The sequence below is a fragment of the Podarcis pityusensis genome (genome assembly GCF_964106645.2).
Source record: "Podarcis pityusensis genome assembly, chromosome: 6".
Lineage (NCBI taxonomy): Eukaryota > Metazoa > Chordata > Lepidosauria > Squamata > Lacertidae > Podarcis > Podarcis pityusensis.
The window spans coordinates 13,671,676-13,697,049 of record NC_138030.1 but is presented as its reverse complement, the minus strand read 5'-3'; the positions used below and the strand labels follow the sequence as shown (position 1 = coordinate 13,697,049).

Genomic DNA, 25,374 nt, shown 5'->3' with positions numbered 1-25,374 from the left:
CCGGGCCCACCTCAGCCCCAGGCCCCAAGCCCCGCCGCCAGCCCCACACAGCGGCTCCCCCGCCGGCGCCCCTTTCGCCCCGGGGGGCAGAACAGCGAGAGAGGCGGTGTGGGGAGGCGTGACAGCCCAGGCCCCCTTCTCCTCCTCCTCCTCCTCCCCCCCAGTGTCGCCGAAAGGGGTGGGGAGTCTGGGTCAGGTGATTGTCAATGGGCCGTCCAAGATGGCGCCCGGTTTGTGGAGCCTGAGGAGGAGGAAGAGGAGGGTTGTTTTCTTTACCTGTGACTTGGAGCTGAGGGAGGAGGAGGTTCGGAGTTGATTTTTTTTTTATTTTTGGGGTCAAATCCTCCCACGCCTTCGTTTTATCCCTGAGAGACTTTCGCCTGAAGGGTAGACTTGAGGAGGAGGAGGAGGCGGTTTTTGTGTGTTTTTTTTAATTCCCCGATGTGCGCCTTTTTCCGAGGAGGGGCTACCCGGGCTGTGCCTGCTGCGCTCCCGACGAGAGAGCCGTCTATCCTTCCCCAGCCATGGCTCTGAGGGAGCTCAAAGTTTGCCTGCTGGGGGTAAGTAACAGGGGAGGGAAGTTGGGGCTGGAGAGGTGGCGAGTGTCTCCCTTAACCCCCCCCCCCTGCACACACACACAAATCCCCATAGAAAGAGGGTTTGGTAATTTGGCCTTTTCTTCTTTCCATCAGCTACCACTTTCCACAAAGGGGCTTTCAAATGCGGGTTTCCTACACGCCCGAACCTATATAGTTACCAGGGGGTTGGGGTGGTGTCGGGGGAGATGGGGGTCTACCATCCCATTCCTGTCTACTCGGAAGTAAGTCCAAATGTGATACAACGAGGTTCACCACCACCTTGGGATTGTGGCCTTGAATTGGTTGGAACTCGGTTGCAGCTATTCCTGTTTTGCTGCGATACCGCTTTTGTAGTTTCTGAGCCAGGTATAAGCCCCACGTCCTTCAGTAGGACTTACTTCAAAGTAGATGTACACATTTTGTGTGTGTGTTGTTTTTCCTGCCAACGAGAAGTATTTTGCTCGTAGTTATGAAAACTGTTGCCCCTTTATCCTTCTCGCTGGATGGTCTCCGCCGCCTACCCCTTGTTAAAAATCAAGAAACTTCTTGGGTTTGTTTGTTTTTTGCACAACTTGAGTTTCAAAACATAGGGACAGGAATCCAATAAGCAAACAGAAGAAGCCTCTATTGACATCTTCTAAGGATAAACAACATCCTTTACTGTAAAACCCTATAGATAGATGCTTACCTGAGAGAAAGTTCCATCGACTAACTCCAGTTTATTTCTGAGTAGGTGTGCAAAGGATTGCTCTATAAAATACTTTCTCTCTAAGTAGGAGAAAGGATAGAAACCAAAGTTTCAGAGACTTCTCTTTTTTCACAATACTTTTTTGCAGCATTGAATCAAATGTGGGGTGTGTTTTTCCCTTCTTCCTGACTTTTTTTTTTTTTGCGCAGAAATAGGTTTTGTTCTATATATGATGGAGAAAAGAGGCTTGATGAGATAACATTGACATCTGCTATTTTTTTCCCCTTCAGTCCATTCTGTGGTTGGTAGTATATGTCAAACTAGTGTTAAAATTTAAGAATGTTGGAAAAGGTACATTCTTCATATATTTTCTGACAGTAGTATTCACAAGCTCCAGAATCTTTGGCTACTAAGTAGCTTGAATTACTAAGTAGCTTGAATGTTTAGACTTGTTACTGGATTTTTATGGCACAGGCTGTCCACAAGACTTAAACCACTTCCTCTCAAAATTTGCCATTTGTCACAATGAAACCGTATAAGCATACTCTTAAGATCCATACATGGCTGTGATGCTTTAAACTATGGAGTTTTGCCTAGTTGATTGCTTTGTCCTTATTTATACAGTACTGAAGAAGAAACAGATCAAACTATCTAGTCTGTTCATAGCTGCTTAGTATTCTTCCAGGTGTGTTACTGGAACTACGTATAGCCTTTCATTAAACAGGGTGGGGCTGTATGAGTAAGAGGCATTGCAGAAACTCTCCAACTAGTTTAGCACCTTTGAGTTTAAGTTGTTTGCTATACACATCATAGAATAGAGAATGAGAGCTTCTCTTAAACATGCAAATGTTTCCGCAGTGATGCACATTCACTGAAAGCATGGAAGCATCATGGCATTATCTAATACCGGCTTTTTAATATGATAATAGAATCAGAATTGTAGAGTTGGAAGGGACCCAAGGGTCATCTAGTCCAACCCCCTGCAATGCAGGAATCTCAGCTAAAGCATACATGACAGATGGCCATACAACCTCTGCTTTAAAACCTCCAAGGAAGGAGAGTCCACAACCTCTGGTGAGAGACCGTTCCACTGTCAAAGAGGTCTTACTGTCAGAAAGTTTTTCCATATATTCAGTTGAACATCCATGAGTATTGCATCCATGTACAAAATGCTGTCCAGTCTTGGATAGAAAAACCCAGCACTGCCATTGGTTGGACTGGAGTAGGCAATGAGCACCTGGTTATATATTTACAGCTCAATACTTGTCACTTAGAAGAAAGTCAGTGGAACTTACTTTGAAGTAGCTCACAGTGTATTGTGTTAAACTTAGGTGCACAATAGTAAACCTAAAATTATGAGGACCAGTTTTCAATAGGTATAGAGTTCTTTATCTCACAAGCAATTTTTCAGTTCAGTCCCAATCCTTGGATCTGTGCTGCTGAAGGGGCTTAGGGTAAGGCAGTGCAGAGTACTGGAACTGAGGTCTCTATAGGAAGCTACCACTAGCATTCAGAAAGCCCCCCCAAAAAGGCAAGCACAAAAATTTGAAAATGCATAAATATTTTTTAAAAAACAAGGCAAGTGCACAGCTGCTTTGGATCCATAGGATTCAAAGCCTGATGGATCCCACAAGGGGCCTGATTCTCAGCTGCACCAGCCTAGGGTTCAGTTACCAAAAAAATAAAGGCAAAACACCTTCCACCTGGACTGGTGCAAGCTGTAGGGTTGCAGATGTGGTTGTACATCTGCTATTCTGCTTTGCTGCAGGCTGGGGTTGACTGAGTTTGCTTTTTTAGGAAGCTTAGGCGTGTTCTTTGTTCATAGTTAAGATACATTTTCCCCTTCTACCCTTCTCCACTAGTAGAAAAGTTTTTGTAAAACAACTGAAATTTTTCCATGCTCTGTTTATCTGTATCATAGGTTGAAAAGCTACTGTTCAGTCAAGTAAAAAAGGGGGGGGATTTTATTAAGCAAAGTTAACATAGGTAAATTCAAGAGGACTAACTTTTTGTTACAACAAACAGAAAAACAGTTGTATGACACTGAAACAGATTTATATCAAAGTTCGCCATTTCTGTTCTGAAGCCCTTGTCCACAACTTGTCTTATCAGTGGGCCACATGAGAAAAGGAGGGATAACTTTCTGTCTCTTCACACTACTTTTTAACTAGCCTGGGGAGGCCAGTCAGCACATTTCAGTTGGCTTGATTTGGACCAGGGATTGCCATTTGCTGATTCATAGACTATCTCAGACTGATGCAGCTAGAAATCAAATGTGGGGAGTTCAGCAATATTTGAAGCTTTGTTTCATTCTCTGGCTATAAATAATAATTTATCTTATGGTTAATTTTGTTTTTCACATTACCTCCCTCATATAGACAGTTAATTGGAGAAGGATCACCTTATATTTCAATGTGTTGTTGGACTTAGTTGCTTGAGTTGCATAGCTTTTACCCAAACTACACTATCGGGCAGGGAAGTTGTTCACTCCTTTCTGTTTGTGGTACATTTATATTATAGGGAGTGGTTGTGGAACCATTCAGGCACATTACAATCGTATGAAAAGTTGGAAGGAAATGTTCTGCCCTATTCATTCTAGTAAAACTAAGTGTTATAATACCCCATAGTTCAGGAGAGGAAAATAACTTCTAGCTACTACCCTAAAATGTGAGATTGAGTTCTTGATTATTCCCTATACATGTTTTAATCGTAACAGCTTAGTTTAGTTTTAAACATATCTTTTTGCTTGTTGTAATACTTTTTATTTTATTTTTCACAATATCAACATTGAGGAGAAAGGAAACTACCATTTCATCAAAATTTAGGGTTGTACTGCAATTACTTCAAAAATCACTTAAGTTCTACTGTCAATGCCTAAATGGTCTTTGAATTGTCTGTCTGGTTTTACTTTCAGGACACTGGTGTGGGCAAGTCAAGCATTGTATGGCGCTTTGTAGAAGACAGCTTTGATCCCAACATCAATCCAACAATTGGGTGAGACAGTGAACGAAACTAACAACTTAGGGAGATAAAGCACTAAACATAGAATCATAGAATGTAGAGTTGGAAGGGACTTCAAGGATCATCTAGTCCAACCCCCTGCAACGCAGGAATCTTTTGCCCAATGTAGGGCTCAAACCCACAACCCTGAGATTAATAGTCTTGTGCTCTGCCAACTGGGCTATCCTATCCCAGCTCAGTTCAATGTAGGAACTTTGTGCATAGAAACGTCTCATGTAGGAGTATAAAGTTTGATGCAAATGCTAAAATCCAAGTAAACTGTGTGTTCCATGGCAGATAAGTAGGAAAGTAGAAGTCAGTAATCTGGGACCAGTATTGATCTAATGCTGAACCCTTTTTCACCACAGTTAAGAGATGGAGACCAGTACTATTCCTACATGACTTACAGATGTGCCTGAAACCATGGGGAAAATTTAGCGGCAGCCCAGTTGGGAGAAGATTAAGCATTTGTTTAAGCCACTTTACCTTTTATTAAAAGAGTATCGTCCACAATTAATTGTATAGATATTTTTCAGTAGAATCAGCAGCTCTTTTCTTTTTCTTAGAACAACCCTGTGAGGTTTTTAGTTTGCAGCTGGGAAACGGGGGTGGGGGGTGGCATCTGGCAATTCCATTTCCACAAAGGCAGTTGGATCCACATCCATTTCTAAAGCTATCTACTTTGCCTTGTTGGCTAGCAGCCATTAATACTGAGATGCTGTCTGAGTAAATGTGTCACAGTTTTCATAGATATGCAGAACCTGAATCATGTAGAATTACAACTTTTAGTTTCATTCCTTTTTTTAAAAAATGGCCAGTGTATCAAGTAAAAGATTAATTTTCAAAGTGGCTTCTAAATAGTAAACAATCCTGAGCAGATTAAGAGTGGCGTTCACAGCAGTTTGTATTTTCCTCCATCTGATAGCATCAATGAATTCAAAAAGCTCCGCTTTTTATTTGAGACTCCTTTCATTTCACATATCACTCTTTTAGATCAGTGTAAGTAGATTTGTGATGTAGAAAAGTTGGTCCCTCTAAACATGAAACCGACTGTTTGTACAGCTTAGGCTATTGTTCTTGACTCATGTAGGATGACTGCCCACCTTGATCTTGCAAATAAACTATTTTACATTTTATAAAATGAACATTTTGTCTTAGTAGACAAAAGGTGTAGAGGGGCTTTTACAGTTTCACTGCACAATGTGTAGTGCCTGAATTGGGGGGGGGGTTTAAGAAGACCATTAAGGAAATCCTCAAGCTTCAATCCCTGACTCTTCCCTCCAATTTTAGCCAAATCATGTCTCAATAGCCTTCTAAAAACAGTAACACATAATGTCTGAAGACTAGAGTCCTACCGCAGCGACCATCCTTGTAGATTTATCACCAACAGTGAGGTTACGTTTTAAGCATGCAGCTGTTCACTTTCTTGTACAGTTTGTGACCTCTTCTTGTTGAAACCAAATTGATTTTGTTTGTCTCAACGATCCAAAAGAGAGTAATCTAGCTTATCTTCTTACACTAGCCCTTCTAAGGTGCAATTGGATTGTTGTTGCCTGCAGCATTTTCCTGTCTAAATAAATGCTTTTTTATCAGTAGATAGAGAAAAGATAAAATGTACAAACTTTATTCCTTCCATGTCTAAAATAATGGATCTATATAGCCAGCATGTGAGGGTTGTACCTATCTGGATTCTGTACAATGGAATTAATATGATCCTTAATATTTATGAATGGGGAAGGTTATAAGGTGGTGGTTTTTCTCATACGTTCATGTATTAAATATTTTTCAGAGCATCTTTTATGACAAAGACAGTGCAGTATCAGAATGAGTTGCATAAATTCCTAATATGGGATACAGCCGGGCAAGAACGAGTAAGTAGATAACCCATTACTTTTTATTTGCTAAAAGTTGTGATGAAACATTATAAAGCCTTTATTAATGTGCCATGGATGGCCATAATACATGTTCCTCTGATTACCCAAACAAGAAGTTGTATATTGAGATAAAGCCTGGAGTCATACATTGTACATTCTAGATTTAAATTTGTCTCCTTCTTATGAAATTTTAAATATATGATTCATTCCAAGGATTAAAAGATTTTGTTTATAATTCAGCATGGGTGGTTTCTCAGATCAAGAAAGTGACATGATAGATTGTTTGAGATGCATGCATAGTGTAATGTACAGGAAAAGGTGATAGGCAGCAATTATGCCTTTAATACATAGTTAATGATCTGTGTTCCTGTGGTGGAATGATCCTACATTAAACTAATTTGGAAGCCACTTTTCTGACTTGTGTAACTATATATTTTTAAAAATTTTCTGTGACTCTGACAAGAGCTTGAAAGTAATGTAGGGTATATATTTTTGCATACAATGGGATCTCGAACATTCTGCATTTCAAGCTTTGTCATTTGACACATTATTGGTAGAGCTTTCATTTTCATGGAAGTGTTAAAAATCAAGGGCAGTTGTTGGGGGAAAGCATAAGCCTCTCACAAACCATTTTGTTGGTCTGGAAGGTAGAGATGGGACATTATTTCCACCACCCACCACATCCAGCTGAAGATCTGCAATACCCCACTCCTTAAGCTGTCCTGCTGCCATAAGGCGTTCTGTCTTGCTAGTACGTGCCGCCTCTTAAATCCCCCCCCCCCCAGCCTCTGACACTCCATACCCAGTCAGCTGTTAGCTTTCTTAGGAACATAGGAAGCTGCCTTATACTGAGTCAGACTATTGGTTTTCGAGCGTCTCAGAATCCGAACAATTCAGAATCCAAACGTCGATAACGCAGAAGTAATTGTTTCCATTTTCGAACGCGCCTCTGAATTCAAATGGCTTCCGAGGTGTTTTCAGTTTTTCCCATTGACTTTGCAGCCAGCTCATTGATCCTCAGTTTTTGAACATTTCGGAAGTCAAAAAGTGAAACAGTCTTCCGGAATGGATTACGTTCGAAAACCAAGGTTCCACTGTACCTGAAACAAAATGTGTACTTGCTTCAGATATTGGGTGACTTCCTTCGAATGGCTTTTCTTTTTCCAGCTTTTGAGGAATCAAACATTTGGCCAATAGCTGCTTGGCAGAGGATTTTCATTTAATACTGAAACTCTTCAGTTTTGTTTTTATTCTCTTTAAGCAGTACAAGAACACAGGCTTTGTACCCTTTATTTTATATCAAACCAGCTACATGTCAACTGTTAACTAATTGTCTCAGATTGTGCAGTACTTTCAAGAGAGGAAAAAGCAGGATCCTCTTTTCTATTTTTACTCTTGGAGTAAAACTTGCAACTTTTGCAATGGAAATAACATGATCCTTTGTCAGTGCTCTGACTCAGCACTGCAGTCTTCTCCCTTTACCCTACAGCATGGTATAAAAAAGAAGAAAACGTTATAGGGCTTATTGGGATGGTGATAGGCCACAGCCTTTGCCTACCACTCCAGCTGGTGATCAAAGCCTTGGCCAGAATGAATCTAATTCCAAGAGAGAAATCAGAGAACAAGGAAACAATTGCCTCACAATTAATCCACATTAATATCCAGTTCTCTGTTTCCTGAAAGGCCTTACTTGGTACTGACTTCACATTAAAACCACCTCTATGAAGTACATCTTTAGTTGCTTTGCTGCAGATTTTGAGTTTATTCCTTTATTGGCTTTCCTGTGCATTTCTTACTAGTCTGTTATGGATGAAACCTTGCCTTCACTGAGCTTCTAATTATTTTTCAAAATAATTGCCAGCTTCATTTTCTACCCAGTGTAATCCCTTTCGAACAAGAGTATTCTCTCTTTCTCTAAGTAAAAGGTGCAACTCAAAATTGCTTATCTGTATGCCTTTCTGTCTTTCTGTGTGGTCTTCTGCCATGCTCTAAAACACCTGTGCCTAGTTCCAGGACTCCTCCCCTCAAAATAGTTTAGCTACTGGGATGTGAAACAGTTGCTTGCTGTTGTTGTAAGCAGCTTTGTGTTTCTGTCGACTACTTTTATTAGTCACCATGCTTGCAGTAAGTCTGAAACATGAATATAGTTACGAAATCTTTTCTCTTTCTTCCTGTTAATTGAGCATCAACTTAAATAATGCATTCTAGAGTTTGTTCACCTAGAGTTTAGATTTACCAGAACACAAAGGGAAGTGCAAATTAATATCTTCCATGTTCCAGTTAATGTGATGTGCAGTTTCCCTAACTGTACTAGCGAAATGCCCATTATTGTGATGGACAGTATGTGTGTGGAGGGGAGGGCTTACATTAGGAACGAAGAGCAGACTTTTACTGCATCTCTGTCGCCACATTCAGCACTCTGTTTTTAACCCTTGGAGTGGGTGGCTTATGAAAGCTCATGCTGAAATATGCAGTATGTTTGATGATGAATGTTATACTGAGGACCAGGGACAGGCATTTGGATCTATACCTGGCTATAAGAGTGCTATCCTGTGTCCAACTAGGATGAGTCACTGTGCCCTGACGCAATATCTTGTACTCCTATTTTATGCTGTCCCTCTATAGGTGCTCTGCACACTTGCTGAGTCAGAATACATATGGCTTACCAAACAGCATGGACGCTTGTTATGTGAGCTTTCATAACTAGGAAAACTTAGGTTTGCTTCATGAGTTTCACGAAGAACACCTTTACTTGCAAATGCCAGTGCTGTCGTAAACTATTTTTTAAGGTTTCAAAATGGTGTTTGAAGTTCACACATCACATATGCACAGTGTCTGTGTACACTGTTAAAGGCTTACAAATAGTAAGAAAGCAACTGTTCATACAACTCTAGTGAAGATACCAGTTGCTTCATGGCTCTACTCCTTTATTGAGAGCAGTTTCACAGATTGATTAAAAAAAAAACACAGCTCTATGCACTCCATGTCATGGCTCATGCTGCAGAGATGGCATTTCAATACTCAGGATGGAGTATACAAAAATATGGCAGTGGGGGAGTGTAAGCATGGCTCAAAGGTGTGCTCTTGGATATGTCCACGTTCAAATTCCAAACAAGAAATTATGGTAAGGACATTTGCAAAATGACAAGTGAGAGCTTGAAAAATAATCACATGATTTGAAACATGGATGAGGAAAGCTTCTTTGTTTAAATGGTATCCAGCCTTTGTTCCTGGGCTCTTAACCTTAAAGTAAATGGTTTTGCTTACTACCATTGTATAGTTTAACTTCACTCTCGCAGATTGTATAAAGTATTCATGTTTTGCTTTCTAAGGCATCGTTGGATATGACACAAGGCAGAGATCTACTCCTTGCCACCCCTCTCTCTACGCACCTTCCTCAGTATACGAATGCTGGCTGAGGTGTCTGTTATGGCTCAGAGTTATGTGGCATAGCAAGTAGAGCACAGTGGGGCAATTTCATTGCCCCAAAGGCCCACACATGGCTGTGGCACTGGTGGTGGACAGGACCCTTCTATTTCTTGCTCTCTCTCTCTCTCTCACTCACACACACATATACTTCCTACCTTACCCAATTTGCCGGGTGGCTGAAAAATCACCAACCTCATGCTGCTAAGCAATTTTTTGCTGCCACGTGCAGGCTGTGGGTTGACCACCTGTTGTGTTCCACTAGGGCTAGAGAGATCTGAGTTTGAATAACCACTTAGCTTTGAATCCTGCTGAATCACCATGAGCCCGTCACTTTCTCTCTCTGCCTACCCTGGGTTGTGAAGATTCAATAGGAGGGGGAGTCATGCACACTATACTGAGCTTGACGGAAGGGTAAAATAAAAATGTGACAATAAGTACGATTCATTCATTATGAGGCATTCATGTCCTTTGTCCCAGACCTAAGTTATTTTTTACCGTATAACCTTTAATATGACCCAGAAGCCTTTTTTACATATTTCTTCTCTTTGCAGTTCCGTGCTCTAGCACCGATGTACTACCGAGGTTCTGCAGCAGCTATTATAGTTTATGACATCACAAAAGAGGTAACCAATTATTTTTTTTTTGCAAAAAAAGTTCTCTATTGGCAATAGTTAAGGTAAAGGGACCCCTGACCATTAGGTCCAATCGTGACCGACTCTGGGGTTGCGGCGCTCATCTCGCTTTATTGGCCAAGGGAGCCGGCGTACAGCTTCCAGGTCATGTGGCCAGCATGACTAAGCCGCTTCTGGCGAACCAGAGCAGCGCACGGAAACGCTGTTTACCTTCCCGCCGGAGCGGTACCTATTTATCTACTTGCACTTTGACGTGCTTTCGAACTGCTAGGTTGGCAGGAGCAGGGAGTGAGCAACAGAAGCTCACCCCGTCGCGGGGATTCGAACCGCCAACCTTCTGATCGGCAAGTCCTAGGCTCTGTGGTTTAACCCACAGCGCCACCCGTGTCCCTATTGGCAATAGTTACATGCTTGCTAATTCCATCACTTTAATCATAGGAAACATTTTCAACATTAAAGAACTGGGTGAAAGAACTTCGACAGCATGGACCTCCCAATATTGTTGTTGCTATTGCTGGAAATAAATGTGATCTTAACGATGTAAGGTAAATTAACCCTCATCTTTTCTCGCCGCCTGCTATTGCGGTCATTCTTTGTAGTTAGAAATTTTCAGAAATATTTTGAGACTCTTGGGTTTTATAAATTGATGACTATTGAACCAGGTACATTCTCAAGATTATTAAAGTCTAGTAGGGAAGGAAACTGGCTCACAACATGAATTTTGCTCTTGCCGCCTGTGGCTCCGAGATGGAAGTCCTGGAGGGAGTGCTGTGTGGGCTGCATCTAGAATGAACAAGCTAGGGTTGCAGGAGTCATGCACCATATTCAGATTAAGATCTTAAGATCTCTTGGGAAAGGGAGGCTACAGAACAAAGCTGCCTGAGACAATAGCTCTGGACTGATTTAACTGGGTAAGGGAAGACAGACAAGTTGCTGATGGAATAGGGTTGCCTTTGAATATCTACAACAATGTAAAGCTTATGTTAGAGAACTTGGCTGTGAGCCCCAGTGCAATCGTGGGTGGTTGCAATGTCTCTAACCATTCTGTCTTCTCTCTAAATTAACCCCTCCAATGGTTTGGTAATGTTGGAAACAAAGTTTATGCTCCAGGTGTGAAATTTGAGGGGAAAGTGTTAATGGAGGCTGTGTCTCAACACTGTGCTCACCCCTGGACTTAAGTTATATTGGAATCTCACTTATTTCATAAATTAATACTCTGCTTCATTGTAAGGGGGAGGGGACCTCAAAGTGATTTACAAAAATAGAGAACAATAAATTCAAGAAGATTACAATACTTAAAAACATGCAAAAAGTTAAAATACTAGAATCTTTGGTTTTATCAGCATGTTTCCCAAGTACATAATCTTAAGCATGGTTTAGATTAGTTGTTAACGTAGATTTTAATGCTGCATTGAATTGCACCTACTTTTTCTTTTCTAAAAATTGGTATGGCTTGTTTATACTATTCTCTCTCTTCTCCTTAGGGAAGTCATGGAAAAAGATGCTAAAGACTATGCAGATTCCATCCACGCAATATTTGTAGAGACCAGTGCAAAAAATGCAATAAACATAAATGAACTGTTCATAGAAATTAGTAAGTATCAAAACATTGGGATTTCTCTAGCCAATCTCCAATTAATGACAACAAAAAGAAATCTGACAGTTATTTTGGCTTAAAGTTCTGTTTCTGCCAGTTGTACATGATGTCACGTATGTCACCATTTGATAGGGACTGAAAGTGCAATATGATCTGCTTTGGGTCATTCAAGTCAGAGCTTCTGTATGCTTGTGTGTTAACCCTCTACATCCTTCTGTTGTGCTTGATGGATCAATAGCAAGAAGTACACTGATACCAAGAAAAAATTGTTCATTTGAAATCAGCAAGGGGAGAAAGGCCTGGAAATTCATAGAGAAATACTTTGTTAACAGTTAATCCCATGTGCAGTTTTTCATACAATCCTGCAAGATACAGTTCAGGGTAGATTCCACATTGTCATGGACAGAGAATACTGTAAGTGAAGGCTTAATTTAGTTATTGTGGTTAATATATTTGGATAGACCACTTGTGGTAATAAATTCAACAAGACAATTTTGCATTTAATGTGCTGCCACTCAGTCATGCCACATTTAAATCCTCTGTATGCAAGGTGATTTTTTTTTCTTCCAAGCAAAAAGTATGCTACGTAACCATTCAGTGAATGGGTAGCTTAAAAGATGAATTTCAAACAGCTGAAATAATAACTGCAGAGTTATCTATTGATTATCTTTACTTAGCTCAAAAAATGTACAAACTTAGTTTGGCATCCAGTGCTATTCAACCACTGGCACAATGGAAATCTCCTTGAGCAATAGAACATCTGGTTTCTCTTCTCCCCTCCATTCAGTGATTCTGATTACAGTGACTAGATGCTTATCCTAAGCCAAAAAAGCACAATTTTTCTACCAGTATAAACTGTATATTTCTTAAGAAACAAATTTCAGAACTGCTTGCAAATGGTTTTCACTAATAACTTTTTAGCATTGTCACCAACCAAATTTCTTTCAAGTGGTTATAGCCTGTCAGTCTTCTAGTTAGTGATGAGTTGTGCCTACTCATAAGGCTAAACTACAGGGCGCTCTGGGGAATGTGGAAAGGTGTTTCAGAGTCTCTCTTATAACACAGTGCTTTTTTTCTCTCTCTAGGTCGTAGAATTCCATCAACAGATACCAACCCCCCATCTAGCGGTAAGGGCTTCAAACTTAGAAGACAGCCTTCAGTGACAAAACGCAGCTGTTGTTGACTGATACGATCATATACCAGACTAGCTTTTATAAAGTATTTGGCCTTGGAAGTTATGGGTTTATTTTGGGTATATCGTACTCGTATTGGATTCCTATCTACCTGGTGTTCATAGACCCTGAAATGGGCCAGTTCTGGCGTGCTTTTACGGACTGAGGAGACAGCAGTCATCCTGCTGTTGGACTGCTTCCTTGCATACAACGTCTGGATTATCTCTTGTACTCAAAGGGAATTCATCTTCAGTTTCTTCTTTAGCCTCATGAGAAAGGAACTCCAAAATACAGATTGTAAGACTTAATATTTCATAGTTTTTATAAACAAAACTTTGCTATGTCTTTTCGTGAGGGAGGGAAGGGAAACTAGCACTTTGTGGGAGTGGGCAAGCCCTGTGGATAGAAATGTTAGCTCTGATCTTAATGCAGTTCTACACTCCTCGTCATTGTTGCTATAATAAGCCTTACTGTTTTCATGGTTGCTTCTCCAAAGTACAGAATGAGCAGCTGATTTAATAGACAGCTGCAAAAATAATGAAGCTGATAAAAAGACCAAATCAACCCATCCAGTCACCAACCGTAATTGCACTTTTATTATTTACTGATGATATTGAAGATGTGTTCAGAAAGGGGAGGGGCGGGGGGAGCTTAGACAATCTTGCCATTTTATGCTTAATTACTATAGAAGAAAATAGATAGAAACCTTTTTTTAGTAGGCTTCTCATTAAAAATCCTAGATGAAATTGACCAAAATGAACTTGAGTACAACTGGCAGGCATCAGTTGCTGTCAGTCGTTTTAGAACAAGCATGTTGAATAGGGAGCACTCCCAACTGCTTAGCATGAGCAAGTTTTTATACTCTCTTATTTATGAGACCAATGCCTAAAGTATTATAAATTATGTTAGTGCCATGGATGACCTCTTTTCCTTTCAGTCCCTCACCTGCAGTGGGGGGGGGGGGGCAGTCCACAGGTCAGAATTGCTGTGGACTCCAGCCTGTACACAGATGGCCTTGCCTTATCAGGCATCCTCGTGTTACTAGTACGGTACTGGAAAACACTCTTCTCTCTGTCCAGTAGAGGTTGCTGTGCGTATAGTTTGAGGTTTGCTTACAGAACAAATCACTTCTGCATGATAAAAACAGGGATCCAAAGCCAAGTTGTGTAGGGCAGTGTAGATCGTTGCCTCCTTGCTCTTGGGCCTATCCTGAAGATTTAACTCTTTTTAAACCTTGCTTTTAAGCAGATTATCTTTTGGCTTTGTATTGTGTTTCCATTTTATATTAAACTATAAATTAATCTTGCCCTATTATACTATTTCTCATTATTTATTTTTGTTGCAGCCTGCCAGTGCAAAGGTGTGTGTGTTCTCCCCCTTGAGAATATAACCACTTTAATAAACTCACAATGTGTAAAATAGGCCATAAGGCTTTGATTTTTGATGCTCCTAGAGGCATCTATGGTGGCTTGTTCCCAAACTCTAGCTTGGCATTTTACCATCTTAAGTGTTTTCAGCTGAGAAGGAAATTTCAAAGGATACATAGGAAATGAAACAGCTTGCACTTCAAAATACTAGACCATATTATTCAGACCAATTCGTAACACAACTGAACGACTATAGTTAACTTGTGTGAGTGGAATTATTCTTTCCAAATAAGCAAGCTAACTTTAAGGTTTAGAGTGTAAGTGAAACTTCTCTCTAGCGTTCAAAGTTCTAAGGTTATATTGCATTGTGTAAACATCACTGCACAGTGCTAGCAAGTACTAATTTGCATGTTAAAGGTCTTGTTTCCAACAAATCCAGCTAGAAGCATGGCATTTATTCCAAATGAAATGTGCATATATGTTAACACTGAAACTTGCAGCACGCTCCATACCTCAACTAGCTTGCAGCGTCTGTCTTCTCTTTGTTTTAATTTCAAGAATCAGCTGACTCTGCTTTGTAATCTGGTGTGAAGAGTTCTGAGCTGGCAGAAGGCATCTAGGGTTGGGCAAATATAGCTTGGAGCAGATTGATATCACAAGTTGATTCAAGGTGTCTTACTGGCACTGTACCCTTGATTATTCAAGGTTCTGGCAAAGGTAACGCTGCCAGCCAATTCAGTAGCACAAACTAGACTGAATGGAAGTGTGTCAAGGATGTAATGGTAACTTTTCTACATGGGATTTTCAAGGCAGTTTAGCTAGTGTAGTCCAGTGAAGTGAGAACCTTATGGCTCCATTTCAGGGGCCTCAGAGTTCCCTCTTCTGATAGCATCTTACAGCATCTTACACTGTAAGAATTTCAAACTACCTTTGAAATTCTGATACCTCATTCAGTACAGTGCAATGAGCTTCTGTTGGGAAGGGGAGAATGAGAATCTCTGGTACAGGCATGCAGGTCCTTGTTAGTACTTAATAGTCCCCAGTTAGCGTGCTTAATTTTTTTTATAACAGGTTATGAAATTACAGTTCATTAGCAGGTTGCCTCCGTAGCTACTTTAGGACAAACCATTCCATCCCAGTGTGGTAGCGCATAAATCTAGGATAAGTGTGCCAGTGCCGAGTTGTAAAAATGCTGGTCTAGACTGGTGGCTGTTAAAGCTTTATATTTTTGTTCATATGGCCTTTTTCCAGTTGGAGTGGGGGTTCCTTTGCTGTGCTGAAGTACTTTTCTGTGCTTGACTTCTTAGTCAAAGTAAGTTTTGTGCAAAGAAAGAAAAGCAGTAGGCTGTAGCGCCCCCCCCCCCATATTACAGTCATAGCAGCCTAATTTATCTCTGCACAGTGATAGCATCTTGTCACTGCCCTCCAGTGTGGCTTTCACAGTTCACTGGTGTCATTGTGATGCCAAATAGCTCCCTTCTTTCAATTATGCATAACTAGTTTTTTTGTTTCACCTACTGTGCAAAGAAGAATATCTTTACATACATCCAGTAGCATCTTTTTAAAGTTGTTACTATATCCTTGTCTTCTGTTACCACATGGTTATGCAACGTGACACTTCAACTCACAAGCTGTTGGTCTTGGCAGTGTTTCAAAGCATCTCCCTATCCAAGTTATCAGGTACGTTGCCAGTGTGTTAACCTGCCTTAGAGTTCACTGGACTTGTTTAATCAAATATTTGCATTAAAATCATTTAAATATTAATCCTAATAGATTTCCGAGCAAAAGGGCTTGCCTGCAATGCATCACTGCTGTCTTCTTATCTCAAATTGTGCGAATTAATAGATATTTGAGCTTCAGCATCTGCTCCATAAACATCTGGGGGTCTTTTTTAGCCTCTCGGCTATTGTGCTTAAATCTGTCTCTGGTTTAAAACAGTTCAAATTATACCACTTCATTTAGCTATTGGAATGAAATATGTGGCATCAAAAATCTTGCATTAATTCTGTGTCATAGTAGTTTCCCTCTGCGGGATGTGTGGGTTATCTTTGTGTCGTCCTTGTGTGCCTTATGGTCTCTCATTCATTGCACGCCACAGCATACCTGTATTGTGAAAGAACTTGCAAGAGCTTAAACAAAAAAGGCATCTGGTACTGGAAGGGTGACATTCTTGGACTTAACACCCATCCCATAGGACAATCCATTACCCCAGCAGGATTTGACACCTGGCCAAAGTGAAAAATAAGATGTAAATTAGATGTGGGAGATTGGGAATGTGAGCATGCAGATCAATGTGAAACCAAAAGTTACACAGCTGGTTTTATTCTACTAAACACTGAGCTGAAGACAACTATTTGGAAAGAGGTCAGGAATTTGTGTTCTGTCCAAGACTAATATGGTGAGCTTCAAAAATACTCCTACAGAGTGAAGACCATTTTAACAGAGCAGTCTTATGTATGTATGCCTTCTCAAGAGCAAGCCCCATTGAGTTCAATGGGACTTATATAAGTGTTGCAGGACTGCAGCCTTAAGTGTGCATGCAAAGCCTCTGGGGTTTCTGCAAGTGAACAGAGTAATGGTCCCTAGCAGTAGGCAGAATATTTCCACCTTCGTGCAAAATGACCCTTTAGATTAGAAATTGCAGCAAAAGTGGAACTTGTAAATGCATCTTGGGCGCTTATTGCTTAATAGAATATCTAAAACATTCCAGGCACTGTACTTGAAAAAGCTATGTTGCCTAACATAGGTTGAAAAACGAGAACAGAGGGGAGAAGGGAAATACTGAGCTTGTTGCAAATTATAGTCCAAATGCTAATATCATCATCATTATTTTGCTGGAATTTTTTGTTTGTTTGGTGGGAGAGTTTTTAAGCACAACCCCGGGGACTTATGGAAGGATGCCTCTTAAGTCATGTGAGTCATCTGTCTGTTGTGATTCAGATTAGTGATTGGTCTTTAAGGTGTTTATGCATTCCGTCCCAACTGCTGGGTTAATTCAATTTTTTTAAAAAAAACACCCACATAGATTCTTGTGTTGCTGCTGTTGTTTTTAATCCTTATCCACAGGGTTGATCCAACTTTGTGCAGAGCTAACAGACACATAAGGGACGCAGGCGGCGCTGTGGTCTAAACCACTGAGCCTAGGGCTTGCCGATCAGAAGGTCGGCAGTTCGAATCCTTGTGACAGGGTGAGCTCCTGTTGCTCTGTCCCAGCTCCTGCCAACCTAGCAGTTCAAAAGCATGTCATAGTGCAAGTAGATAAATAGGTACCGCTCCAGCAGGACGGTAAACGCCATTTCCGTGCACTGCTCTGGTTCACCAGAAGCAGCTTAGTCATGCTGGCCACATGACCCGGAAGCTGTCTGCGGACAAACGCTGGCTCCCTCGACCTATAGAGCGAGATGAGCGCCACAACCCCAGAGTCCGCAATTGGACCTAACGGTCAGAGGTACCTTTACCTTTAACAGCCACATGCATGATCAAGGAGCTATTCTATTAGTCCTTTGACAAATCCAAAGCTATGTACTTAAAGATACCATTTTCTCCCTTGCAGCTGTAGTGGCAACACAAGATACATAAAGAGCTGCCTTAGACTGAGTCAAACTTTTAGCCTATCTTAGCCCAGTGTTAGCTATTCTAATACTCAAAGCCTTGAGTAGAACTTTCTTAGCCCATGAGTCAGGGGTTAAACCTGAGGCTTTCTGAAGTACTCCACTATTAATGTATGGTCTTTTTTCCTATAAAATGTTGGCCCCAGCTGGTCCCAGGGAGAGCATAAGGTTTGAACATGTAAACACAAACCAAGCACAACTACTAGATGTAAGCCACCGTCAAAGAAAAGGGTGTAAGTATAAAATAAGAATATGTCTTTGCCTAACATGGCTGCTATGTCATTTCTGTAATTCCCATGGTACCACTGTTTTATCAGCATTAAGGTAATGCAGTTGTGGGAAGGACAGAGATGCTGGAATAACACACACATGATAGTAGAAGCTTAATTCCTTTATATAGGTAGAGAGACCAAATGTTTTGCATTCATAAGCCAGTTCCCATCAGGCTTCTTGACCTCTTTAATATGATGATGTTTGAAAAGTGCATGTCTCAGATGCTTTGGAAGCTGTCTTCCAAAGGCTTTTCATGATGATTCATTTTATTATGTTAAATGTGATATTGACCAGGTCCAAAGGCAGAGGAGGGGAGCTTGGCCATTACCCATCCTCAAGGCATGGGTGGGCTTTAAGGGCCAGTGCAAACATGCCCTACCACAGCTTGGAATAAAGCTTCATAGATATTGCAGTGGTGAAAACTGGCATTGTCAATAGGTAAGGGTGTTTTTTTTATGGTGTTCCTCCTGTGTATTAAGGAGAGATGTCTTATTTTTAGCATCTTAGATCAGCAAGTCTTCCTCTAGATGAACTTGGGGGAAATTGCTGATTTACAGCAGGCATGCTGCCATATGAACTGCACAACCTGCCACTCCCTTGTCTGTAGTTTCACTTTATAAATAGCAGCAAACCGGGCTAAACAAAATTTAGGAAATATCCCAGCAAATAATATGTCAACTGGCTGGCTTTTGTGCGGTCACTTAAAAAAAAATCTCCCTTGTATTGATGTTATTGTGTAATGTCAAGCTCTCCTTGCTTGTGCTTAGAAACTTCCAAAATTTGATCATAATTCATTTTCTTGCTTGGGAGTAGCAAGAACGGAGCACTAAATAAATGCCTGCAATTGATTTTTCTCATCTGAAATCACCAATAGGCCATTCTCATTCTCTTTCTTCCTGGATCCATATATAACTATATTCAATTTTTCATGCTATAGAACCATGCATCCGGAACCAAGCTATTTAAAAGCCTGGCATAAAATACCCTGAAGATAACATAATGATATTGATATTCACATCTCATTCCCACCTGCGTGTTTTCTGACTACATAGCAAAAGCACTGTTGCATATAGAAATGTAGCTGGGGGGGATGAGGAAAACAAAATCTGCTCAAGTTTGTTGTATAGGATTTGAAGCCTGCACAAAGATTGCAAAACATGCTAGCCATATATGCACGCAAAAGGCTCCAGATAATAAAGTGATGAGGTAAGAAGGAGGTGATGCCTTTTTACTGAGGTAGATGGACGAATAGTCAGCTGGTAAAAAGCAGCGTCTTATGCGCCTGCTATTCTGCTGGACTATTTCTCCATCTAGCCCAGAAATGGGGAACCAATGGCCATACTGGTAGTTGCAATCCAAAATCATCTGTAGGGCCACATCCCTAATCTTGCCCATTGTTACTTACTGTGATGGCAGCTCTCCAAAATCTCTGGCAGAGGTCCTTCCCAAGGCCTGAGATATTTCCAAAGATCCTTTAGCTAGAAGTTCCAGGGTCTCAGAGTATTCATGTGCTGTATGATAGAATGGTAGAATCTTAGAATTGGAAGAGATCCCATGGCTCATCTGGCCCAACACCCTTCAAAGCAGGAATATGCACCATGCAGGAATCAAACCTGTGGCCTTGGCCTTATTAGCGCCACACTCTAACCAACTGAGCTAACCAGCATCAGTGAGCTATGGACCTTCCTTAGTTCACTTAATGACCCCATGGTTGGTTGTAGTTGCCCAAGATATGTACACAGCTGCAAAAGCCCACATGTAAGTTTAGACCTGACATGCAATGCTTTTCTCAGCTTTGAGAAGGCAATATGCTATAATCACCATATTTTCTGTCGTCTTGGAGGTTTTGTGTGTCTCCCACGACAAACTTTACTGTTTCAAATTCAAATGAAAACTGGCTGTAGCAGATACAACATTTTAAGGTAGTGTAGAATAAATTGGCTCACTTTTTTGTTGTTGTTCTAGTAAGGGACAGGAGTAAAAGAGTCTTAATACATTGTTACATGCGTCCCAACACAACTTCATTAATAAAGGGTGCTTCGAAATGGAAAAGTTTGCACGTGTCAGGAATGCTGGTGGCAATTCAGAGGGGTTCGGTAAGACTTCATATGGATAGCACTATACAAATAGGTTGTTGGACTGCAGGGGAGGTTTGTCCAATAGTAGTATCACTTTTCTGGTACTGTTCTTGCTGTTCTGGTTCAGCACCCTATTGCTCAATAATCAACACATGAAGCTGCTGTTGGAGCACAGCCTTAGAAATTTGACCTTCTGCCTTGTTAATGGAAGTAGGGAGAAGGCCATCTCTCTACTCGAGAAGCGCTTGTCTTGACAGAAATGTATTTGTAAAATAAAATAGTTGTAATAATCATGTAGGTAAGAGCTGTTCACAGTGGAACGGACTCGGGAGCTTGTGGACTCCTTCATTGGAGGTTTCTAAGCAGATTTTAACTGAGATTCCTGCATTGCAGGGGTGATCCTCAGGGTCACTTCCAACTCTAGAATTCTATGATTCTATTATTTAATGTTTAACAGGAGCAACCGCACTCAAAACTGTGCCTTTCTACAAAATACATTTCCACTTTGAATAAACTTGCATGCCTTAGGACCAAACTAGGCATGGATTTAAATCCATCTTTGCAGCTAATGTGCAGTTTCTTAAAATGCAAATGGCATCAGCTGAGGGCTGGTAATTATAAGGATTGTAGCAGGTATGGAAGGGGAATTTTACCCTTTCCTCCCATGTTGAGGTCCTGAAGAAAATCTCTGCTCTGAAATTAATTTGGAATAACTCCCCTCTATTTGTTCCCATAGAGGATTCTACCCCAAACCAATGCTACTTGCATTTTTTAAAAAACTTAAATATTAAAAGCAAATGTGTATTTAAATTCCAGTGAAGTTAGATGCTTTAAACCAGCCTTTATCAACCTTCGGTCCCTAAATGTTGTTTGACTACAACTCCCATCATTCCTAGCCACTAGTCAGGAATGATGAGAGTTGTAGTTCAAGCACATCTGGGGATCCAAGGTGGAGGATATTCTGTTTTAGACCATTAAACCTGAGATTATATTTATCCAACATTTGGGGAGGCAGTTTGCTAGGAAAGCATAGTTGGTGACATACTGGTACAAAAAAAATCCCTGCTTTATTTTGACTGACTTACCTTCAGGAAAAACTATGTAGTGGGGGGCAATGTATAAAATGGGGGACAAATCTGGAGGCAGAAACACATCAGTGATCTCTCAGCCTTGCAGGAAGAATCAAACAAAACATCAGTTGTGTCCAGTGTGGTGCTGTAATATGAAGGCACAATGGCATTTTGGGTTGTCTTAATGAGTGGTTCAAATAATCAACTTGGCGTTGCCTCTAATCTCACCAGAAACCTTGATGCTCAGTTCTGGCTATTGTAGATCAGGAAGAAAGTTGTGTAACTGGAAAGGAATTCGGAGAAGAGCTATGAGCTTCTTCTAGAAGATAAAACAAGCGAAGGGAACTGGGTATATTTGGAGAAGAGACGTTTAAGGAAGTGGGTTAAGGGGATATGTGAGAATTCTCAGAACTGAAAAGAAACCAGAAAGAAGAGAAGCAGTTGTTGATCAGTCTGTAGAGGGTAGAGAAAGGAGCAATTGTGTTTAAACGTCATTGAAATGCTAAGTATGAGACAGTGCCGTCCTAATATGTACTGCAGCGCATGATACATAGATCCCTTATGTCTTGGGGGTGACTTTTGCTTCCTGTTTGCTCAGCTGGGGAGTTGGTAGCAGGACAGAGCAGGAGAAGCAGGCAGGAGTGCACCATAATAATTTATAATAATAATAATTTATTATTTATACCCCGCCCAGCTGGCTGAGTTTCTCCAGCCACTCTGAGTGGCTCCCAAACAATACAGCATTAAATATTAAAAACTTTACTAAACAGGGCTACTTTCAGATGTCTTTTAAAAATAGGATAGCTGCTTATTTCCTTGACATCTGATGGGAGAGCGTTCCACAGGGCGAGCGCCACTACCAAGAAGGCCCTCTGTCTGGTTCCCTATAACCTCACTTCTCACAATGAGGGAACCACCAGAAGGCCCTCGGCGCTGGATCTCAGTGTCTGGGCTGAACGATGGGGGTGGAGACGCTCCTTCAGGTATACAGGACCAAGGCCGTTTGGAGCTTTAAAGGTCAGCACCAACACTTTGAATTGTGCTCGGAAACGTACTGGGAGCCAATGCAGACCTCTCAGGACCATAGCCTTCAGGCTCTTCTCCAATCGTCTGTAAACCAGCTAGCCTCCTAAGATTTGGCAAGTGAAACCTCTCCCCCCCCCCCCCTCGCCCCCCATGTCTAATGTGGTGTCTGATTGTGGTGGGTGTCTGTTGGCAATGGCAGTGCATAGTTAGGAGCTAGATCCAAAGACTCCGTGAGCTGGACCATAAGATCAGTGGAGCAATTGAATTGATTGCGGGGCGAACTGTTAAAGGTGTTCCTAAGAAGAACACTGTGTATTGTCAGGTTCAGCAAGGGAGGGTTTTTTGAGGATCACATGCCAGTTCTGAGGACCACATGCCAGTGGTCAGCAGCGCCAGAGGCAAAAGTGGACAGAGCAGCGGATGTAAGTTCTACCTTAGTACAATAGACGACTTTCTACAGACACACACTCCCCTCTATGCTCCATCCAGACAAGCAAATTGTATATAAATGCACTGAAAGACACATTCCATCCTGGCAGAGACACTGAAGGAGAGAGCAAAGCAAGGCTGAGCTTTGCCATCCCTGAAATAGCCTTGCAGCATAGTCACCCTCCAACTCCTATTTACCTTTTGCTTTCGGGTAAGCACAAATTAATCAGATTGTAATGTTCTTACTTTACTCTTAAGAAACAGAAGCAACCATTCAGTTGCAGACAGCATTCCTAGCACTCCTAAACTTTGGAAGGGTTATAAGTCACTGGGTTCATCTCCTGCGTAAACACCACTTAGATTAATATAAACCTAATTCAAGGGTGTTAAGGCAGCCTCGTCTAGAAGTACCGGTAAATGCATGCAAAGATGAGCCTGAACATGAACAGAGCTCCACACAGGGGCTGCTGGAATCCTGGGGTGCTGAATTCCAGATTTTCTTTTGGTGAGGCTTGCACCAAACATATTGGACACTGCAATGGATCGTGCCTGTTATTTCTTTGCATGAAATGTAGCCTGATACAGAACTGGTAAAACAATAATCTTTATTAGCCAAGCATATGAAAGTCCGAAGACTTGATTTCTTTTTCTTCTTTTTTTTTTTTAAATGCTCTTGGGCTGGTCCTAAGATTATGTGAAAAGTGTGTCTGTATTGTTGGTTTGTAAAGGCTGATATTGTGGGGTTTCATAACTTAAATCTCATGGTATTTGTAGGGGTTTTGTTCATTCCTTTTTGTACTTATACGTTTGTTAAGGAGTCATTGTTTTAGCATAGTAAACAGCCTTGTTTCAGCTTAAACATTTTTTTTGTGTGTTGTTGTTTTTTAATTGTTCAAATACATAAATATATCTAGCTGTTTGAAATCAAAATGGTTCTAATACATAATAAAGGACATCATTTTGGGGGAGGCAGGGGTCAATTCACATAATTTGACCGCTTCACCTGTTGAACCATACCTGTTTGCCCATTTGTGCTACTTCCAGTGAACAAATGTACTCTTGCAGCACAACAACATGCTAAATCACAAGCTGGATGTATTGTGCAAAATAAAGGTGTAATTGATTTAATAAATTGTCTGTTTGTAACACATGCCACTTTGATTTCAGTGTTTTCCATTGTTTAGACATTAAGAAATAGTTTCCATTTTCACAATTACTAACATGAATATTTGCAATTCCAATGTATGTAAATAAACCAAATTAGAAAGCTTCATAGGCTGGCATTACATTTTATATTTAAATGACCCTTTTCTGCTTTCTGCCTTGCATTAGCATTCCCAAGAGATACAAAGACATGAGTCTTTATAGTTAATGTTAACTCTTTTAACTGGACATTTTCTCAAGCTTGTCTAACAAATTGTGGGCAATGATCAGACCAGGTATCGTGCCATTCACAAGAGGCTATATGTTCCATGTTAATATATACCAGCCTTTATCAACCTTGGGTCCCCTGATGTTGGACTACAACTCCCATCACTCCTGACCACTGGTCCTGCTAGCTAGAGATGATGGGAATTGTAGTACGACAACATCTGGGGACCCAAGATTGCAAAAGGCTGACCTGTACTATAAACTAACTGCTGAAAAAGTATTCAGGTATCCAAATACTGATCTATGAACAGCAACTCCCTTACTTTATATATATATATTATTAATTTTGGTTGCAGAGAGGTCCAAATCTGATCAGAACTGAAGGTGAAATGAATTTGCCCTTCTGCTCCATGCTATATTTACAGTGAAAATCAAAGATTTCAGCTCTGTTATTGAATGCATGAATGAATGAGTGAGTGAGTGAGTGAGTGAGTGAAAATCCAAGTCTCAGCAACACTGAACTGTTCGATCTGGCTTTTATTCAGAATGTGAATTTAAAACTGCAATTTGAACGGGCTTTATGCTCTGTTGGTATCTTGTCTTAAAGGATATGATGGGCCAGTAAACTAAACAAAATGACCTATTTTCTTTATCTTGTTATAAGCTTCCTTGCAACAAAAACTAAAATTGGAAGGTGGCATTTCTGTTTCCAATGGCTTTATCATGATTGATTTGGTGCCAGAATTTAGTATCTTGGCCTTCTGTCTTAGCAAGATCTTTTCTGTGTTCATTATTTCATTCCGCAGGGAAACAAAGGTAGGGCTGTTCCCTCCCCCTTTCAGAAACAAGACTACAAAACTCACCATTCTTGTGCATTCAAGAAAAATAATGGTGCTCTATAAATGCATTGCAAAAAGTAAATCTCCACACTCATTTAAGGACATTGCATTGCATCGCCTCCATTCAATGCCTGTGCAATTTCGTTGTCCCTGTTGGTTTTCCCCCCCTTTAGCAAGCATACAATGCCTTCCCCTTTCAGCCTGAAGTCAGATGAACCCGTATGAAGATGTTTGTGATTCACATAGGGTGTCAGACCGAAGAACATGATGCTTTATGGCCAGTGCTAGCAGCGGTGTACTTTACAGCCAAGCATTTCAGAATGCTGGGTTCACGCTGTGA

At 40.8% G+C, this 25,374-nt stretch overlaps 1 protein-coding gene across 1 annotated transcript; it reads left to right on the top strand.

Moving 5' to 3' along the window:
• The first annotated feature begins 209 nt into the window (after window positions 1-209).
• On the top strand, window positions 210-23,974 carry RAB22A (RAB22A, member RAS oncogene family). Its single transcript, XM_081011649.1, has 7 exons — window positions 210-560; window positions 4,181-4,260; window positions 6,056-6,137; window positions 10,121-10,192; window positions 10,640-10,746; window positions 11,686-11,795; window positions 12,884-23,974. Exons 1-7 carry the CDS (start codon window positions 525-527, stop codon window positions 12,979-12,981), a joined length of 585 nt encoding a protein of 194 aa, XP_080867775.1. The 5' UTR covers window positions 210-524; the 3' UTR covers window positions 12,982-23,974.
• Window positions 23,975-25,374: the final 1,400 nt, after the last annotated feature.

Bases quoted from the DNA above. Each gene is read 5' to 3' on its own strand.
- RAB22A (XM_081011649.1), top strand. From the start codon at position 525: ATGGCTCTGAGGGAGCTCAAAGTTTGCCTGCTGGGG. The intron at 561-4,180 runs GTAAGTAACAGG...TTTTACTTTCAG, and splicing joins TCAAAGTTTGCCTGCTGGGG to GACACTGGTGTGGGCAAGTC. The intron at 10,747-11,685 runs GTAAATTAACCC...TCTTCTCCTTAG, and splicing joins TGTGATCTTAACGATGTAAG to GGAAGTCATGGAAAAAGATG.